Source organism: Microtus oregoni, unplaced genomic scaffold, assembly GCF_018167655.1.
Source record: "Microtus oregoni isolate MIOR12 unplaced genomic scaffold, Mior012 000058F_ref0000040, whole genome shotgun sequence".
NCBI lineage: Eukaryota > Metazoa > Chordata > Mammalia > Rodentia > Cricetidae > Microtus > Microtus oregoni.
In genome coordinates, this window is record NW_024543834.1 from 9,952,990 (window position 1) to 9,969,224 (window position 16,235).

The 16,235-nt window shown below is 42.2% G+C and overlaps 1 protein-coding gene across 1 annotated transcript in view; it reads right to left on the reverse strand.

The window, feature by feature from the left end:
* Positions 1 to 4,903: 4,903 nt before the first annotated feature.
* Positions 4,904 to 16,235, reverse strand: part of Apob (apolipoprotein B) — a 37,165-nt gene continuing 25,833 nt past the window's right edge. Inside the window, exons 26-29 of the mRNA XM_041639366.1 lie at positions 8,550 to 15,980; positions 7,903 to 8,017; positions 7,610 to 7,793; positions 4,904 to 6,739 (exon numbers count right to left, since the gene is read on the reverse strand). Of these exons, the coding sequence (XP_041495300.1) occupies positions 5,165 to 6,739; positions 7,610 to 7,793; positions 7,903 to 8,017; positions 8,550 to 15,980 (9,305 nt within the window). The 3' untranslated portion in view covers positions 4,904 to 5,164. The remainder of the gene's footprint in view (positions 6,740 to 7,609; positions 7,794 to 7,902; positions 8,018 to 8,549; positions 15,981 to 16,235) is intronic.

Here is a 16,235-nt window from a genome sequence, read left to right on the forward strand (position 1 = left end):
CAGGATGAAAAGTAGGCCAGCCCGCAGCTCCTACAGAGGAGAAGAGCATGAAGCCAAAAGAACCTTTGGTGTGCAAGGGGATATCTATATACCTGGATTCTTCACAGAGCTGCCCCCTTCAGGACAGTGTCTCGTTTCAGGACAGTGTCTCTAGCAGGCCCTGTACAGTGAGGCTTGGTGTTCCTGTTACACAACTGATAGCTCAAGTCAAAGTTAACAGACAAAGTGGGACCACAGGCCTGCAGCTCAGATACCAGGTCAACCCCAAGGCGTGAATGATTTTTCCACTCTAAGACTGGATTAGATAGTGTCAGTCCAGGGCTTAAAAGGACACAGGACTAGAGCTTAAGTGTCCATTTATTTGAGTAGCACTGAATTTCCTCTCAGATACAGGAGGCAGGAACCATTTTGGAGGATAAGAAGAGGGCTCTCAGCTCATGGAGACACATGTACCTGCTCCACCAATATTTTATGAGACTCTGGAATGTTGTTTGTTAGTGACCACCCAGCCATCCCACCAACAAATGGAGCACCCCAAAGGGAGTTGCAGTGACCTCTTAATGTGAAACAGCATGCGCAGAGATGAGCTAAGAGGAAGGGTCTGTTTCTGCACATTTATCTCTGGTTATTAGACACTTTTAGAGAGAACATCTGTTTGGCCACTCTGGCTCCCATATTGTAGGCCCCACTTGAAGGTTATTTTGGCCCTTTCCCTGACTGAATGGGGACTAAGTCATAAATTAGAACCATGAGGGGGGCCCTAGAACAGGATTGTCAGAGGGAGATATTTACTCATCTCACCAAGAAAGGAAGACTTGGTATCTTCAACTGTTCAGTCTTCAAATGGTAAGTCAAAGAAAGTGGAGACCACACCAAAGGCACGTCATAAGCTCAGTTCATATCAATCCATTCAATACAGAGTTTCTGCTGGGGACAGTGCTATGAGCTGGGGCTGGACCTGGGAGTCAAGTCACAGCATGATTTGATCATGCTTACAGAGTTTTAGGGACCTGGGCAGGGTGCCATTCTTTGATTCCTCCTTTGATTGGAACTGTGGATATTTGTTTTATAAGAGGAAAATCTGTGATTATAGGACTTCCCACATCACCTGACAGTATGTTCTTAGGAGATATACAAGGTGATTCACTTGCTGGATAATAGGCCCACTCATTTTACAAGAGAAAACAATGTGTTTGCTTATTAATTTTCTAAGCATATGTCTAATCTGTGCTATGTTGTCCCCATTTTGCTGGCTGTTGTTCTCAGGCACACATCACGAACTGATCCAAGTAGGAATTTTCCACTTGAGCACAACAGTGTAACTGGGTCACTCCCATGTGGTCCCACAGTTGCATTGTGACTGTGACAATCTCGGTGTCCATCACCCGTACCTGTAATCTCCTGCTCATCACATTATTTCTAGTTCTATTTGTGTAGGTTACACAGGTTCAAAATATTATAACTCTGAGGTCTGCCTTGCTCATTGCTATGGCTTGAGAGTACCCCTAAAGTCTTGTCCGAGATCTCCAAAGCAGCAGTATTATAAGGACACAAACCTTATCAATGAATAAGGCCTTTTAAACAAGGGACTTGGTTAGTTATAAAACGGGAATTCGATGTCTGTCCTTTCTTCCTGCTTTCCTTCCTTCCTCCTCCCACCTCTATCACTTTTTTCTTGAGTTTGATTTTCATTCTACCATTTCATGACTGTGCTGGCTAGTCCTCATGTCAATTTGACACAAGCTAAAATCAGCTGAGAGGAGGAAACCTCAGTTGAGTAAATGCTTCCATAAGACAAGAACGTAGTGAATTTTCTTAACTAGTGATTGATATTGGAGGGTCCAGCCCATTGTGGGTGGTGACATCTTTGGCTGGTGGTTCTGGGTTCTATAAGAAATCAGGCTGAGCAAGCCATGGGGAGCAAGCCAGTAAGTAGCACTCCTCCATGGTCTCTGTGTCAACTCCTGCCTCTGGGTTCCTGCCCTATTTGAATTCTCGCCCTAGCTGCCCAGTGATGGACTGTGGCATGGAGGTTGCAAGTGAAATAAACTCCTTTCTCCCCAAATTGCTTTTGGCTATGCTGTTTCATCACAGCTCTAGAAACCATCACTAAGACAATGACCTAATATGAAAGCCCTCACCAGACACTGATGCTGCACTTGCGTTTCCTCTTTTTTAAAACTATGAAAACAGTTTTTCCCTTATAACCTACCCAGCTCTTCCATGCTCTTTCATCTCTTTCAGCAATCCCTCCAGTTTCCGACCCTGAACTCACTAAGTCATCTTGGTCTCTTCCAGTCTTTGCTCTCAACCCTGCCTTTATGTCGGCTTTTATTTGGATCCTGCTCACCATCCCCAACATTCATGACTTCTCAAGTCCATTTTTTTTTAAATATGGACCCAGGCACAGTCTTGTATTCCAGATTAAGTCATGCATATGTTACCACATTGATTTCAGTAACCACTGGTCAAAATGTTCCACTGGATGCCCTTCTCCAACAGTGCAAGTATCCCCTTTCTCCCCAACGCTCACATACTCTGAAGTCCTGCCTGGCTGGCCCATCCATGCAGTCTTCCTTTACTCCCCTTTTGCTCTGTCTAAAACATGGAATTCAGTGTTCATGCAACACGCTCGCTTTTCTTTTCCTACCCATGTTTCTCCTCTTCGTGAATTGTCCCTTTTCTTTTATTGTCCACATATCACCATGGTACCTTCCAACCCTCCCCACAACAGCTTTCTGCTCCTTAACCTCTTCTATTTATAATATAACCATCACTGTCATTTGTTAATAGCCATCATTCCACTTAGACAGATGGAAAGATTATCTACTAATCTGCCTCACCATTGTAAGTGATGATTAGGGGACGATCACTGAGGAGGATCAATTGATCCACCTCTTTTCTTTCTTTAACATGAGTTTACCTTAAACAATCACCTCATTTCATAATAATAGTCTGTTGCTTGCAGACAATATTAAAAGTGACAAAATATAAGGTTTATTATTAACCTGTTTTATAGGTAATAGAATTGAGGATTCAGGGGTTGAGGAGAATAAACTCTGTAAGGTGCAAGAGAAAGGATTCCAGCTATTATTTGAACCTGGAAAAATATCCTGAAATACATGAGCAATGCACAGAATAGCAGAGTCCAGACCTTCCTGGGGACTCATCTTCCTTCCAACTTTATTCAACATGATGCAGGCATTCGAAGCTGATCATTGCACATCATACGAGGGATAGAAGGCCGGGAGCTGAGCTGGGGTAGTGTGTAATTGTACAATCACAGAATTCAGAGCCCACTTCCCCTCCAGATGTTCAACTCCAGATGTTGGTATCATCTCTTCAGTACCCAGGTCTTCCTTAGACTCCTCATTTCCTTTTGAATGAAGCCATAATTACAGGCTTCATCGCAGTTTGAAGATTCCCTAGGTTGTGGCATTGCTCCTCTTAGCTCATTATGGAAATTCTGACAGAACTAACTTTGGATCAAGTTGTGTATCACTCTGGGATTTGAGCCTAATTTTCTACCTTTTTTTTATACCCAGAATTGTCTTTTTGGCTCATAAGTTCTGCACAGAAGAATCATGCTAAGGTATTGATTGTTGAGCCAAAAGTATCTCAGGACCTCTACCTTGAGCCCTATAGGACAGAGAAAAGCCTGGCTGGAGTTCAGGGTCTGTTGGACCGAGAAAAGCCTGGCTCGAGTTTGAGCAAGGTAGGTAAAACTAGGTAGATGCCCCTTCAGCCAGAGGGAGGGTTTGCGTGCCTCTCATTGGCTGGAGGTACCCCCACATCACAGGATGTCACTAAACATGTATAAGCTGATGCTCACAGTAATAAATTGAGTTCCTGCTTTGACTTGACTCCCTATCATGACTGATTGTCTTGCGTTGTTGGGTTGCAGAAAGGGTGGGTAACACTCTCCTTTCCTTGGGGAATGAGGAGACTCAGGAAGCCTAGCAATTGATAAACTGTGTTTCCATTTTAGAGGAATGCTTGTGAATTTTAACAGTGTGCTTCATCAAATGACACAAACGGAAAAATGGTGGTGATCAGAAATGACACTTTTCTAAAGAGCCCTCATTTAGGACTCAGAAGACACCAACTATTGATTTCTAATTTCTCAAGGGTCCTACTCTCACTGTTTTCCAACACCATTGATGCGATGTGCCATTTGATCACTATCCTCCTTGCTTGTCTCAGTAAAATTTCTGTCACCCAGGTCCTTTGTGGCTTCCCAAGAGCTCCAGTCAGAGGCAGATAAATGTTGTTCACATTCAAAATCAGCCTTTCAAATGGGTGCTCCTGGCAGAGTAACCCTCATACTTGGTATCGTCAGATACTGTATTTAAAACAAGGGGATGTGGGAATTTAAATGCATGTTTGCTTGTAGAAACACTTAGGGAGTCCATGTCTGTTTCTCCCTCATACCTTTTGATTTTTGCTTTGAATAAGTCCTGGCTGAGATATAGGTAGATATGTTGGGTGTCTCATATCCTGAATGAAGCCCTTGAGTCTAGTACTCCCAAGTTATTCCCTCTTCCCTACTAGGAGGCCAAGTCAGATGAAAGTCTAGTTGGTTGATGCCAGATTGGAACAGAGAAGAATCTTGCCCAACAGACACAATCAAGTTGTCAAGGAAGATTGTGTGGCGCTTAATGACATATGAGGTACATGCAATGTTCTGGTTAAATTTATACAAAACCCTTTCTTGCTCACATAGTTAATGCAGTTAGTAAGATCGATTAAGTAGGAAAACATTTTCTTCTATAAATTTTCCCTTTCTTCTTTATTTTTATCACTTGAATGTGAGTGTGTGTCCTTGTGGAGGTTAGGAAAGCAAGAACCTTTGAACTAATACACTCAATCTAATGTTTCAATACAAATGAGCCAAGCTGAAGGGTCTGATACACAATATAGAAGTCATTTATTTGCTTACCCCTCCCACACTTAACAAAATAACTCAGATCTTGATTTTTATCTAACTTGTAAAAGTATGTCTTCCTGAATTCTTGGTTCTCTGGCCAGCTTGGTTGCATGCCTAGGGCACACGTGCATCTTGCACTTCCTGGCAGCTGCAGGACTGGCTCAGTTGGATGGTTTTTATAGTAGCATCACATCTCCTACTATGTAAAGGTTTAATTATAATAGATGAATAAATGAATCAGAAGGTGATAATCAGTTCTCCTGGGGCAAGTTTTACATAGGAACTCACATTATTGGCTGTGGCCACCTGAAGCTCTTTCATTAGCTGGGTGACGTATCTTAGAAACACGTGGTAGCTCTGGACAGACAGGTCAATCAACCTTGTGGACTCAGCAATGAATTTTTCATAGTAGTCAGAGAGTTTGTCTGAAAAATCTTGCAATTTGGAACTGAACTGCTGGTGGTAATCAAAAATGATTTCCTTCATTGCAGGGGCCCAGCTTTTAATTGCTTCCTTTGCCGTGATAGCGAGCTCTGCAATCTTCTCCTTCCCCTTTCCATCTATATCAGCAAGGATGCTAAGATATTCTTGGATATTCCTGGACACAAACTGCTCAACTTGAGTTGTGATATTGTAAACAAAACCAGTAGCCCTGGCACTGTATTCAGAGTGGAAATCTTTAAGGATAACTAAGAGGGACTTAATCAGGTCAACCATCTTTTCTTCGACTTCATAATACTTTACTGTCCAGCCAACTGTGCTTGGATCAAAATACTCTTCACGAAGAACCTTTATGTAATGATAGACCTGCTGTAGCTTGTAGGATGCCTCCTGAAGTAGACTTTGAACAGAGTAATTGAAATCACTGAAGATAGAATATAGTTCTTCTTTTAGGAATTGAAAAGCACTTGGGATGTGTATTTTGAAGATTGCATTGATATAATTAGTGAAACAATCAGATTCTTTGTCGCATAGGTGTTGAACTTCTTTTACTACGTCATCTAAAATTTCCTCCAAAACAACCTGAACATCACTGAGTATCATTGTAAAGTTGACATGCTGGAAGTCTTCGAAGTATCTTTGGATGAAGTCTGATGAAATGTTTAAGAGCAACCTGTACTCCAGAATCACATCTTTTAGTTCACTGGCTTTTGGAACTAAAGGAAATCTAAATTTTATGTCACTGAACAAACCCGATTTCTCGACTAGGTCTTGGACATAGGAAAGCAGTTTTTCTAAACTGTTATGGACACTTGAATATAGCCAAGACAGTGACTTTGCCATCCCCCCCATGACCATCGTGCAGAGTTCATCAGCAGTGTATGTTCCTGCATTGCCTGGGAGCTTAAATGTATTGTACTTCAGGAAATGGATGAATGAATCAGTGAGAAACTTGACTGCCACGTGGTACTTCTGAGTAACATTTACTATGCTGTCTACCACTTTCTCCTGCAGTCTTTCAGTGATGCTCTGGCCCTCCTGAGCCAACATTGCTTCATACAGATTCTGGGTCTTGTCTTTCCACTCCTGGTAAGCATCATGGGCTGCCCTCTGGAAATCCATGTTCATTTCATTAACTGTCCTTATAGCTCTCTCAGCATTGTTCTGCAGACTTCTTTTTAGCTTTGAAGAAGCATACTTATTGACATAATCATAAATAGTCGCTGTAGCCTTGGGCACATTGCTTTTTAGGGAGCCTAGCAATCTGGAAGCTGCCTCATCTTCCCAATTAATTTTGATGTACCTTCCATCATCAGACTTCTTGTACCTCCACTCAGTCTTGAATATGTTGAGTTTTCTATCTAGAGGGGACTAAAACCAGAAGAATAAAACAGATGAAAAGAATATACTCTCAATTACTCTGATTATATAATATACTACACTAAAACTTCAATACCACATCAAAGAAAAGACCAGAAGAGGGTCTTTCATATTCTGTGTGTGTGTGGGGGGGGGTTAACCTTTCTTGTTTTAGCTCATGTATTTGTTTTAATAGATAGGCTAACTGATGTTAATTTCTCTTTATCACATGCTTCAGGGAGGATAAAAAGATAAGTATGTTAGCTACTTAGTGACATTTAACACTAAGGACTTCTTGGAATGGAAAATTGGGAGAAGGAGAAAGAAGCATTGGAGGAAAAATGAGGAAAGAGGTAGGAAAAAAACACATTCTGGATTTAAGAAGAGTCCAGCTCAAGAGCTTCAACTTCAGCCTTCACTTGCCAAGCTAATGACTGGCTTCAGTTTATAATTCTCCTTACAGCAATATGTTATCTTTGATTTGGTCCCAGCAGAGCTTATAAATGGCATGATATGAATTTGATGTGCCCTAATCAAACAATTTCACGGTGGGGAGGAATTACAAAGCCTTGAAAAGAAAGATTCCAGAAAGTCTGATTCTAAAAAAAAAAATGTGGCACAGTTTTTGCATGTCTCAGGAGATGAGGTGTGACTCTTGTCTTGACCCAGAAAGCCATCAATCAACAGTGCTACTTGGGTACCATGGTGTGTCTATCAAGCTCAGCAAAAATTTACTGTAATGTTTTCAGGACAGTAGTACCTCAATGTAGACGTTTGACTGGCTTACCACCTGTCTTTCATCTAGTTTGAGAATGCTCTCAGAGAACTGTCTAGGATGAAACATTGCTTTTGGCCATGGGATGCTCATCAGCTGGGACTCACCTGAGGCTGGAAGTAGACATTCAGCCTCAACCTCTGGTCATCTGTGCTTGACTCCAGACCCACAGCACCTATGGCTGGGGAGGCCGCCCAGGCCCACAGACTGTTCTCATCTTCTTTGTAATACAGACGGAGCTCAGTCAATGCTGGGCTGGTGATGTCGAGGTGAGCTTCTCCCAGCCAGATCCTGAAATCAGAAAAGGAAAGGCAGCTGAATCAGAACCAGACAGGTCCAGAGATGGCAAGCATCATAGCGAGTTTTGAAAAGATATCCAGTGGCAGTAAAAGTTCCATACCACAGTCCTTGAAATACACCATCTTCACTGTACTCCACATTGAAGTCGCGGTGTTGAAGTGTTCCTTTGTTCTTATAGATGAACATGCGATCTTCCATTTTCTGTGTTCCCACAACTGTATAGAAGAGATTTTATATGTCATAGGCACATCAGTGTGTGTTTGTGTGTGTGCGTGTGTGTGTGTGTGTGTAGTGAAAACTTGGACAGACAACTTAACCAAACACCTAACTTAAAAGTTTAAAACATTCCATATGCAGTTCATATATTTTTTTTTTAAAAAAGTTAATATTTTTCATGATAGTACTGAAGTTTGAGCCCAGGGCCTCATACATGCTAAACCTCTTCTCTACCACAGAACTATACTCCAAATCCTTATAATTTTTTTCTATTTTAAATAAACAGAAACTATTATTAGTCTTTAAATTATTATAGAAAAATTATTTTGTTTAAGTTTATCCATCAATATCAGTAGATTTTCTAGTTTCATTTTTAAGATATATGGTGGAACATGCATATTCTCCTTTCATTCTATATTTTTCTACACAGAACGATGGTACTGTTGATGGTAATCAAATAAATAATTATGTACTCAAGAACCCAATTGAAAACACATAGTATCCAGGAGAGGTGGGAGAACATTTCCTTACCTTTTAGGTCATACTCCAGAAACTCCCAGATTGAACTGCATGTGGAATCCAGGGAGGTTTCAACATGGTCAGCTTTGTTTTTCAAACCAGCACTCCAAGTGACATTGTACACAGGGGAGGCCACTCCAACGTGTGCAGTCAGTGCTCCAAAGAGAGGAATAAAAACTCCGGCGGGCACAGTGAACTTAAAGGATGGGATCTCAACGGTCTGCTCGGGCAGGGTGATGCTAGGCAGATCAACACCTGCGATCAGTTGGGCTATGTCCTTCAGATCAAAGCCAGCGCTGCCAACTGGAAAGTTCTTTGGAAGTGTGAACGGGGACACAGTTAACTGAATTTCAGGTATAGTCACCTCAAAAGCAGGAATAGAGGAGTCGTCTGGTTTGGAGTATTGTGTTAGCACATCAACCCCAGGGAAATTTACCTTGGGGAGCATTGTTAGGTTGAGGGCAAATGGTGAAGTACTTAATTTCTTATAGATTTTTATCCCACTGAAGCCACCAAGGTTCAGCCCTGGTATAATGAACCGATCAGCCAGTTCTTCCACAGGGAGTGAGAGGAGATAGCCATTGGGGTTTTTGGTATATACAAGGGAAGTTGAAACCTGAAGATACTGTTTCTTTCCATCCATCTGTAGGAGTTCCTGCAAGCTTTTGTCATATACTGGTAGAATGATAGATTCAAGATCCCACAGTTGTCCTTCTGTGGATCCTGCAATATCAAGGCGAACCTCCTCTTGGTCATTGGAGAACTTCACATTGTGCTGAAGGACCCGTGAGTGAATCTGAACTTCACTTTTCCAGTCAACCTTCTGGTTCTTAGTATTGGCTTTCAGGGTCACTTCCTGGTCAAAGTGATGGAGATCAAGGAGGGAACTGGGTTGACTCACATGAACCTGTAGAAGGGTTGACATTGTCCATGGGGAGAGCTCCAAGGTGGCTTTGCACGTTTGCTTTCCTTTCGTGACAAAACTGTCTACGTGCAAATGGTTTTTAATATTGTGTTCCCATGTGGCATAGATGTGTGGGAGAGTGGCTTCTCCAGCAAAATTTTCTCCTACTTCAATGTTCCAGATCCCATCAACTTTGGAAGCTCCTTGTAGCTTTACTGAAGACCGAGTACCCCTGGAATCCAGGTATGTGTTGGCCTCGCTGGCAACACTTCCTGAATATTCCTGTGAAAGGACAGAACCCTTGATATTTCCTTTGGCCGATGACTCAATGGAAAAATAGGAAGCGAGACTTTCTAAGGTGAACTTGTGGTCCACACCTCCTTTAGCAGTAGAGTGCAGCTTTGAAGAATTGAAGTCATAGTTCAGTTCCATGAATGACGAGACAGTGGGTTTCGACTTGGCATTTCCGTTAAGTTCCTGCTTGAAGTTCATTGTTAAAACAGGAATGTGGAGGCTGGCAGTTGTTTTCACTGACGCTTCCACGTTTTTCTTGTTTAAGCTAATGGTGCTGTCGTGACTGCCCTTCACAAATTTGTTAGTGAGAGAGACAGCTGTGGCTAGCTTTGGTCCCCTTTTCCGCGTCAGACGTGACGTACCCTCTAATTTGTACTGCAGGGCATCCGTGACATATGAAGAGGAAGAAAGGAAATGAACCACGATGTCTGACTGGTTATAAAGTCCAGCATTGGTATTCAGCGTGATGACACTTGATTTAAAAGAGAAGTCATAGGTAAAATTGCCCAGAGCTGGAATGTAAATATTGTCAATAGTGCTTAATTTCTTGAGATCTGGGAGGGAAAACCTGAGGAGATTCCTAGGGGCATGAAGAACTGGCAGCTCCAACCTGTATGAAGGCACAATGACCTTAGGACCCTGAATGGTGACACTTGGGGTACGTATTGCTTTGGGGATCACATAACTGGAGGCCAGTGTCTCTACAGTGAATGGAGATACATCAATGTTGGCGAATGGGATAGTGAAACCATGACTTTGGAAGGTCCTGAGGGGCTGAGTGAGGGAATTTTCAGTTTTGTAATTATCAAACTTAACTTTTGTTTCATTGTAGGATGTGGTAAGAAAATCCAATGCAGTGTCTCTGACTTTCTCTAGTTTCCTGTCCCAGGAATTGACATTGTTGAGAATAAACTCATAAAACATACTCAGAGGAATCACAATGGAATGCTTGTCTCTGTTCTTTTTATATTGGGTCTTCACACTTAAATCAAATGATTGCCTTGTTGTCTTCAAAAAATCTTTCAAGCCCGCTTCTTCCCAGATGGAGAAATCCTTCAGCAAGGGAGTTGTGAGCCCAATGTAAGGGAGACTAATTTCAGGAATTGTTAAAGGTACGTTTAAGAAGTCCAGGTTGGCATCTCCATTCATTCCTACATGGGCTTCCATGTTGTGTTCATTGTTGACTGCAGAAAAATTTTGGTTGTATTTGTACTGGTTGAATCTAGCACTTGCCTGCCAGCTTGTTTGTTGGGCGTGAGGACTCAGAAATAGAGCATAGTTATTCAGGAAGTCTATTTTCCCGGTCAGCTTTAGGGGAAAACTAACTTTCAAATTTCCCTCATTATTTGTGGATGCAGTAATCATAAAAGGTTGTGCTGAAAAGAAAAGCAAATTTTTCAAAGTCCCAATAACTTTTCCATTGAAGTCAGCATTGTGCTCGCCAGTCATTTCTGCCTTCGCATCTCTGAGAAGTACCGTCCCCTTGCCAGTCAGAACGCTGGAGCCCACGTGCTGAGATTCAACTTTTGATTCAACTTCAAACTTGGAATAGTTGAGGAAGCCAGATTCATAGGCCAGTTTTTGGATGACCCTTAGGTGTTTGCCATTTATGTTATTAGACAATCCAAAGGAGGCAATGGGTCCTTTTACAGTGAAGCTAACTTTGGATGAATGTACGCCTTCATCTGAGAAGTTGGGACAGGCCCAGTTCCATGACCCGGTCCCTGAAGAAGTCCAGACCACATGTCCAGCTTCTAATAGTGACTTGATTTCATTGTTAAAAGAAGCCTTACTGGAGAAGTCCAGGCTGGGAACACTCAACTTGTGAAAGTACTTTGTGTGGCTGTCAAAGGTGAGCCGATTGTTTATCCTGACAGTCATTCCATTATTAAACTCCACTGTGTTTTTCTCTATGTGGAAACTTGCGACCGTGTCTGATTTTCCCTCAATGGCCTTTTCAGAAAATAGCATCTCGCCCTCATGCTCCATCCTCACGTACTTACTGGAGAAGTTCATGGATTCCTTCAGGACCAGAGGATTAGGCTTTAGCTCCAAGAGTTGAGCTTGTGCTTGAAAATCAAAATTGAGAGCTTCGAATTTGGACTCTCCTGCCGCGGCAACAGAAGCCACCATCTCTGCTTTGTTCTCTGAAGTACTTACGTTCTGTATGTTGGCATTCGCATCTAATATAAAGAGGGGAGACTGGATCTTCAGGACGCCATGAAGTTTGCCGAAAGCAGGTATTTCAATTGTGTGAGAGAGGCGAGGAAGCTGGAATTCTGGTATGTGAAGATCAGGAACCTGAAAATCTTTGAAACTGACATTTGGAATTGCGAATTCTGGAATTGCGATTTCTGGTACCTGGAAGTCTGGCAGAGTGAGTCTTGCAAGAGGGATGTTCACCATCCCCAAATCTTTCAGGTACACTTCTGGAAGAGGCCACTGCAGCTCACTGCTCAGCATTTGGTCAATAGTTCTGATAATCTTTGCTTTTATTTCCAGCAAATCTATTGTAAAGGAGCGGACATGGTAGGTGTTGAGGATAGTGAATTCTGGCGTGGAAAATCTTGATGGGATTTTTACATTCTTTAATGTTCTGAAGTTTATCCGAATTGATGGGATCCTCAAATCTGTCAGGGGGACTATGAAGTCAGGAGTCTGGAAGGTACCTTCTTGGAGAGCACGGAGACTGATCTCAAAGGCAGGCATGGTCCCCAGAAATGTTTGGATTTCAGGGACAGTGAACCCTTGCTCTACCAGCACTTTCGCATGCTCAGCCCAGTTTTGGATGGAATATTGTTCTGCAAAGTCTGTAATGTTCTTCACAGTTAGAATCCACCTGTCAGAAATGTAAGTGACCAGTGTATTGTAAGCTTGGCTTACCAGAGACAAGAAGCGCTCAACTTCCCATGGAATGTCTATTTGATAAATTATGTCTCGCACATCATCTAGGGTATGGTCTTTTATGTGAACCAAAGCATCTTGCAGCCAATCAAAGAACACAGTTACTGTGGTGCCCTTGAGTCTTTCCAGATAGCTGGAGACAGTAGCTTTGAAGTCTTCTACCAGCAGTTTTAATGCTTCCGTTTTCTGTGGAAGTTCAAGGGCTTGGATTTCAACATTGATTCTCTGAGTCATCTTGCGTAGTTTGCTGTTGGTGTCGTCTATGAACTGGTGATAATCAAATGCTTTTAAAGTCTTCACCAACATGTCAAGAAATCTATTTAGTTCTTCAATGAATTTTTTGAAAGACAATGCTCTAAGCCACTCAACAGTTTCATCAATAAACCCAACAAATTTATCATAGCAATCTTTTATCTCAATTTCTTGTAGCACATTACTTAGTTTCTGAAGAGTCTCACCCAGGCTGTAACTGTGGGCCAACTCTACTAATTTATCCATTAAAACCTGGATTTGTTGGTTTACTTCATATTTCTCAATTAACTCATGGACTATAGTATTGATTTTCTCAGTTACTTTAAAATCCTCAATAAGATTCATAACAAAGTATTCGACACGCTCAATAATGTTCTTTACTCTTTGTAATAGAATTGCAGTTCTCAACTGATCTAAATACATCATGACATCAATAGCTTCAATCTGTTGTTTTAACTCTGCAGCCAGCTGTTGAATGTCTACAGTCTGAATTAGTGTCCTGAGCTGCTGTAGTTTTTCTTGTATCTGGATTCTGATTTGATATTTAGTATCCATATTCTGGATCCAAGAGGCTGTACTACTACCAAGTTTGTTCAAATCAACATTTTCAACAAATACATATAGATTATGGATTGATTTTTCTAGATTTACACGGATATGATACTGTTCATCAAGAATTTTTAGCTTTTCAATGATTCGCTCAATAATCTGAGCAATAGTTTTTTTTAAAACCTGTGGGTCATAATTGTCTTTAATATACTGATCAAATTGTATCACGTATGTCTCAAGTTGAGAAAGTTTTTCATTGAAGTTGATTTTGGCACTATCTAAAGCAATTAGTACATCATTGTCTGTAATTTTATAATTTTCCATGAAAGCAGTTAGTTTTTCCTTGGCATTGGTTACTTGTCCCTCCCAGTCAGATGCATTCAGATAGTCATGAACTTGCTGTGGAAGTCTGCTCAGGGCTGCTTTGTATTTCCTCAAATACTGATCAATATTGACGCTTTGCAATTCTCCCTGCATGGCTTCCAGTAGAGTTATAATTCTTCTTCGATTTCTCTCCAAATACTCTGGTAGGCTTTTAAAGAATGGGAGGCTGATGGTGTGAACATCCTGGTTCTTATCATACTTCACAAAAGCAACAATTGTGAATTCTTGGGGCTTGTCCACAGCATCATTTATCTCTGAGTTGTCAAGGGCACTGACAGGCTCGCTGTAGAAAAACGGTAGTTTAAATGGCCAGGAGGGCTCAGAGAGGTCAGCCCGTCCGCTAAGCTCAACACCAATTTTGTCTTTAGTGTTGTAGGCTTCAAAGTCCTGTCTGTATACCTTGTCATTAAGTCTGGTTTCGAATTTCCAAGTGCTTGTCTGCTCAGCTGGTGTGAGCAGGGCAGTGGCTTCATGGTTAAGAGCTGTGCTGATGCTGCTCTTGTACACTAGATCGTGGTTTGTGGATCCCTTGAAGTCATGAGAGAAGCTGAGTGCCAGAGGTTCCGCTTTCAGCAGAAACTTACTATACAGCTTCCCAGCGTGCTGTCCCCAGAGAGCCAGTTTCCCATCGCCGCTCGTGTGTGTGTCGATGCCCAAGGTAAACGGTTTCAAAACAAAGTGGAAAACATTGTTAAAGTTAAGTGGTTCTGAATTATAGTTGGTAATGACATCCACAGAGGAAGCCAGCCCTTTAATGTCTGCATTAAGCCGATGGCTGAATTCTGTGCCCTGAACCTTAGCTATAGTGTCTGCTCTGTAACTTCCCACTACTAGGTTGGTGTAAGAGACGGCATAGATGTGCTTCAGCTCATTGTTTTGATAGGTTCCTTTAAAGTTACCACCCACGTTCAGCTTCAGCGGTTCTAGTCGTAACTGCCCACTGTTGGCCAAATCTAGAGCATCGTACCTCAAGTCATGGCTTAAAGTAGTTAGAAAAGAGTAGGGCTGTAGGTGTAAGTTAAAATTCTGCTTATAGAACTTGTTAGCACTGTAAATATTGTCCATTTTCGAGGAGAAGTCCAGCGAGAGGCCTGCAATGCTTAGACTGTGTGTGTGGTCGAGTTTCATTTCCGCGTAGGAGCCCATCATGTCATTGGACAGCTTCAGCCCTTCTCGGCTGAGTTTGAAGTTGAAGACGTTCTTGCTATCTGCACCCAGAATCATGGCCTGGTACATGCTTCCTAATGAGACCTCTGTGAGGGCAGCTTTTCCATCCAGATTGAATTTCGCATGGTGTTCCTTGAAGCGGCCACTTGTTGATAATTTCATGGATGCCCCAGAGAGGCCAAGATCTGCATTCAACTCATTTTCCAGCACCAGGGGGCTGTACTTCAAGTTGGTGGTCGCACTCGTCGATAGTCCGTCTCGTGCGATCTTTAATGTTGCCTTGTGAGCACCAGTATTTATTTTGTCAGTGCCCAAAATGTCAGCATTTAATTCCACACCCTGGGAAGTGAGTGATCCAGAAAGAAGAGTGATGAGACTCAGGGACTTGTAGTTGGCCTGATGCTCAGAACGTAGAGAGGCGCTTTGCTTAGAGAATGTCATGTCCAGCTTGTTAGAAGCAGCGAAGTTCTCATACTGCCCACTGCTGTCAGATTTCAGAGTCAGCTCGTAGTTTTCGTATTTCAGGGAAGCTGTGTTCTTGAATATGCCATCTTGCAGATCAGACGTAGAAGTGACGGAGAGGGTTCCATCCTGGTACGTTGCCACTATCTGGTTGGTGCCTTGGAAGTAGGTGGAGTTAAACCTCATGTTGGATTCCCCACTCAGCTGACCGGTGGTAGGGTCTCTCTCACAAGACAGGCCATATTTTCCCTGAGCGTAGAACGAGGATGCTCTGAGCTGCCCATCAACCTTGAGGTCTTTGACATACAGATGTTGCTTCTTCTTAGAGTCCAGGTGAACAGTAGCAGACACCTGTGGTCCCAAGGCACTAGATGCTTCAAAGGTTAGTAAACCTTTTGAGACTGGGATGTTTCCAAATTTTTCTACGTGGCTGACTTTGAACTTTGAATCTAGAAGCTTGTGGTGCAGAGACCCATCACAGGACAAGGTGAATGTGTTCCTGCTGTCAAACGTTGTTTCTCCGGAACCTAGCAGAAAAATCCGAGATATGGTTAAATCAAGCAACAAATTTCCAGAATGACCTTTATGTTGAAAGTCAACAGGAGCCTTATATAGCTAGACCAATTGTAATAGTGGTGTTTCTAATGTATACATGAAATTTGAAGTCAAAGGCTAAAAGGCATCCCTTCAGGAAGCTTTCCGGGTTTGCTGCAGCCCTTGCTGGGTTCCCTTATCAAACACTTTCATGGCACCTCATACTATATAGTATACACGGTATCAAA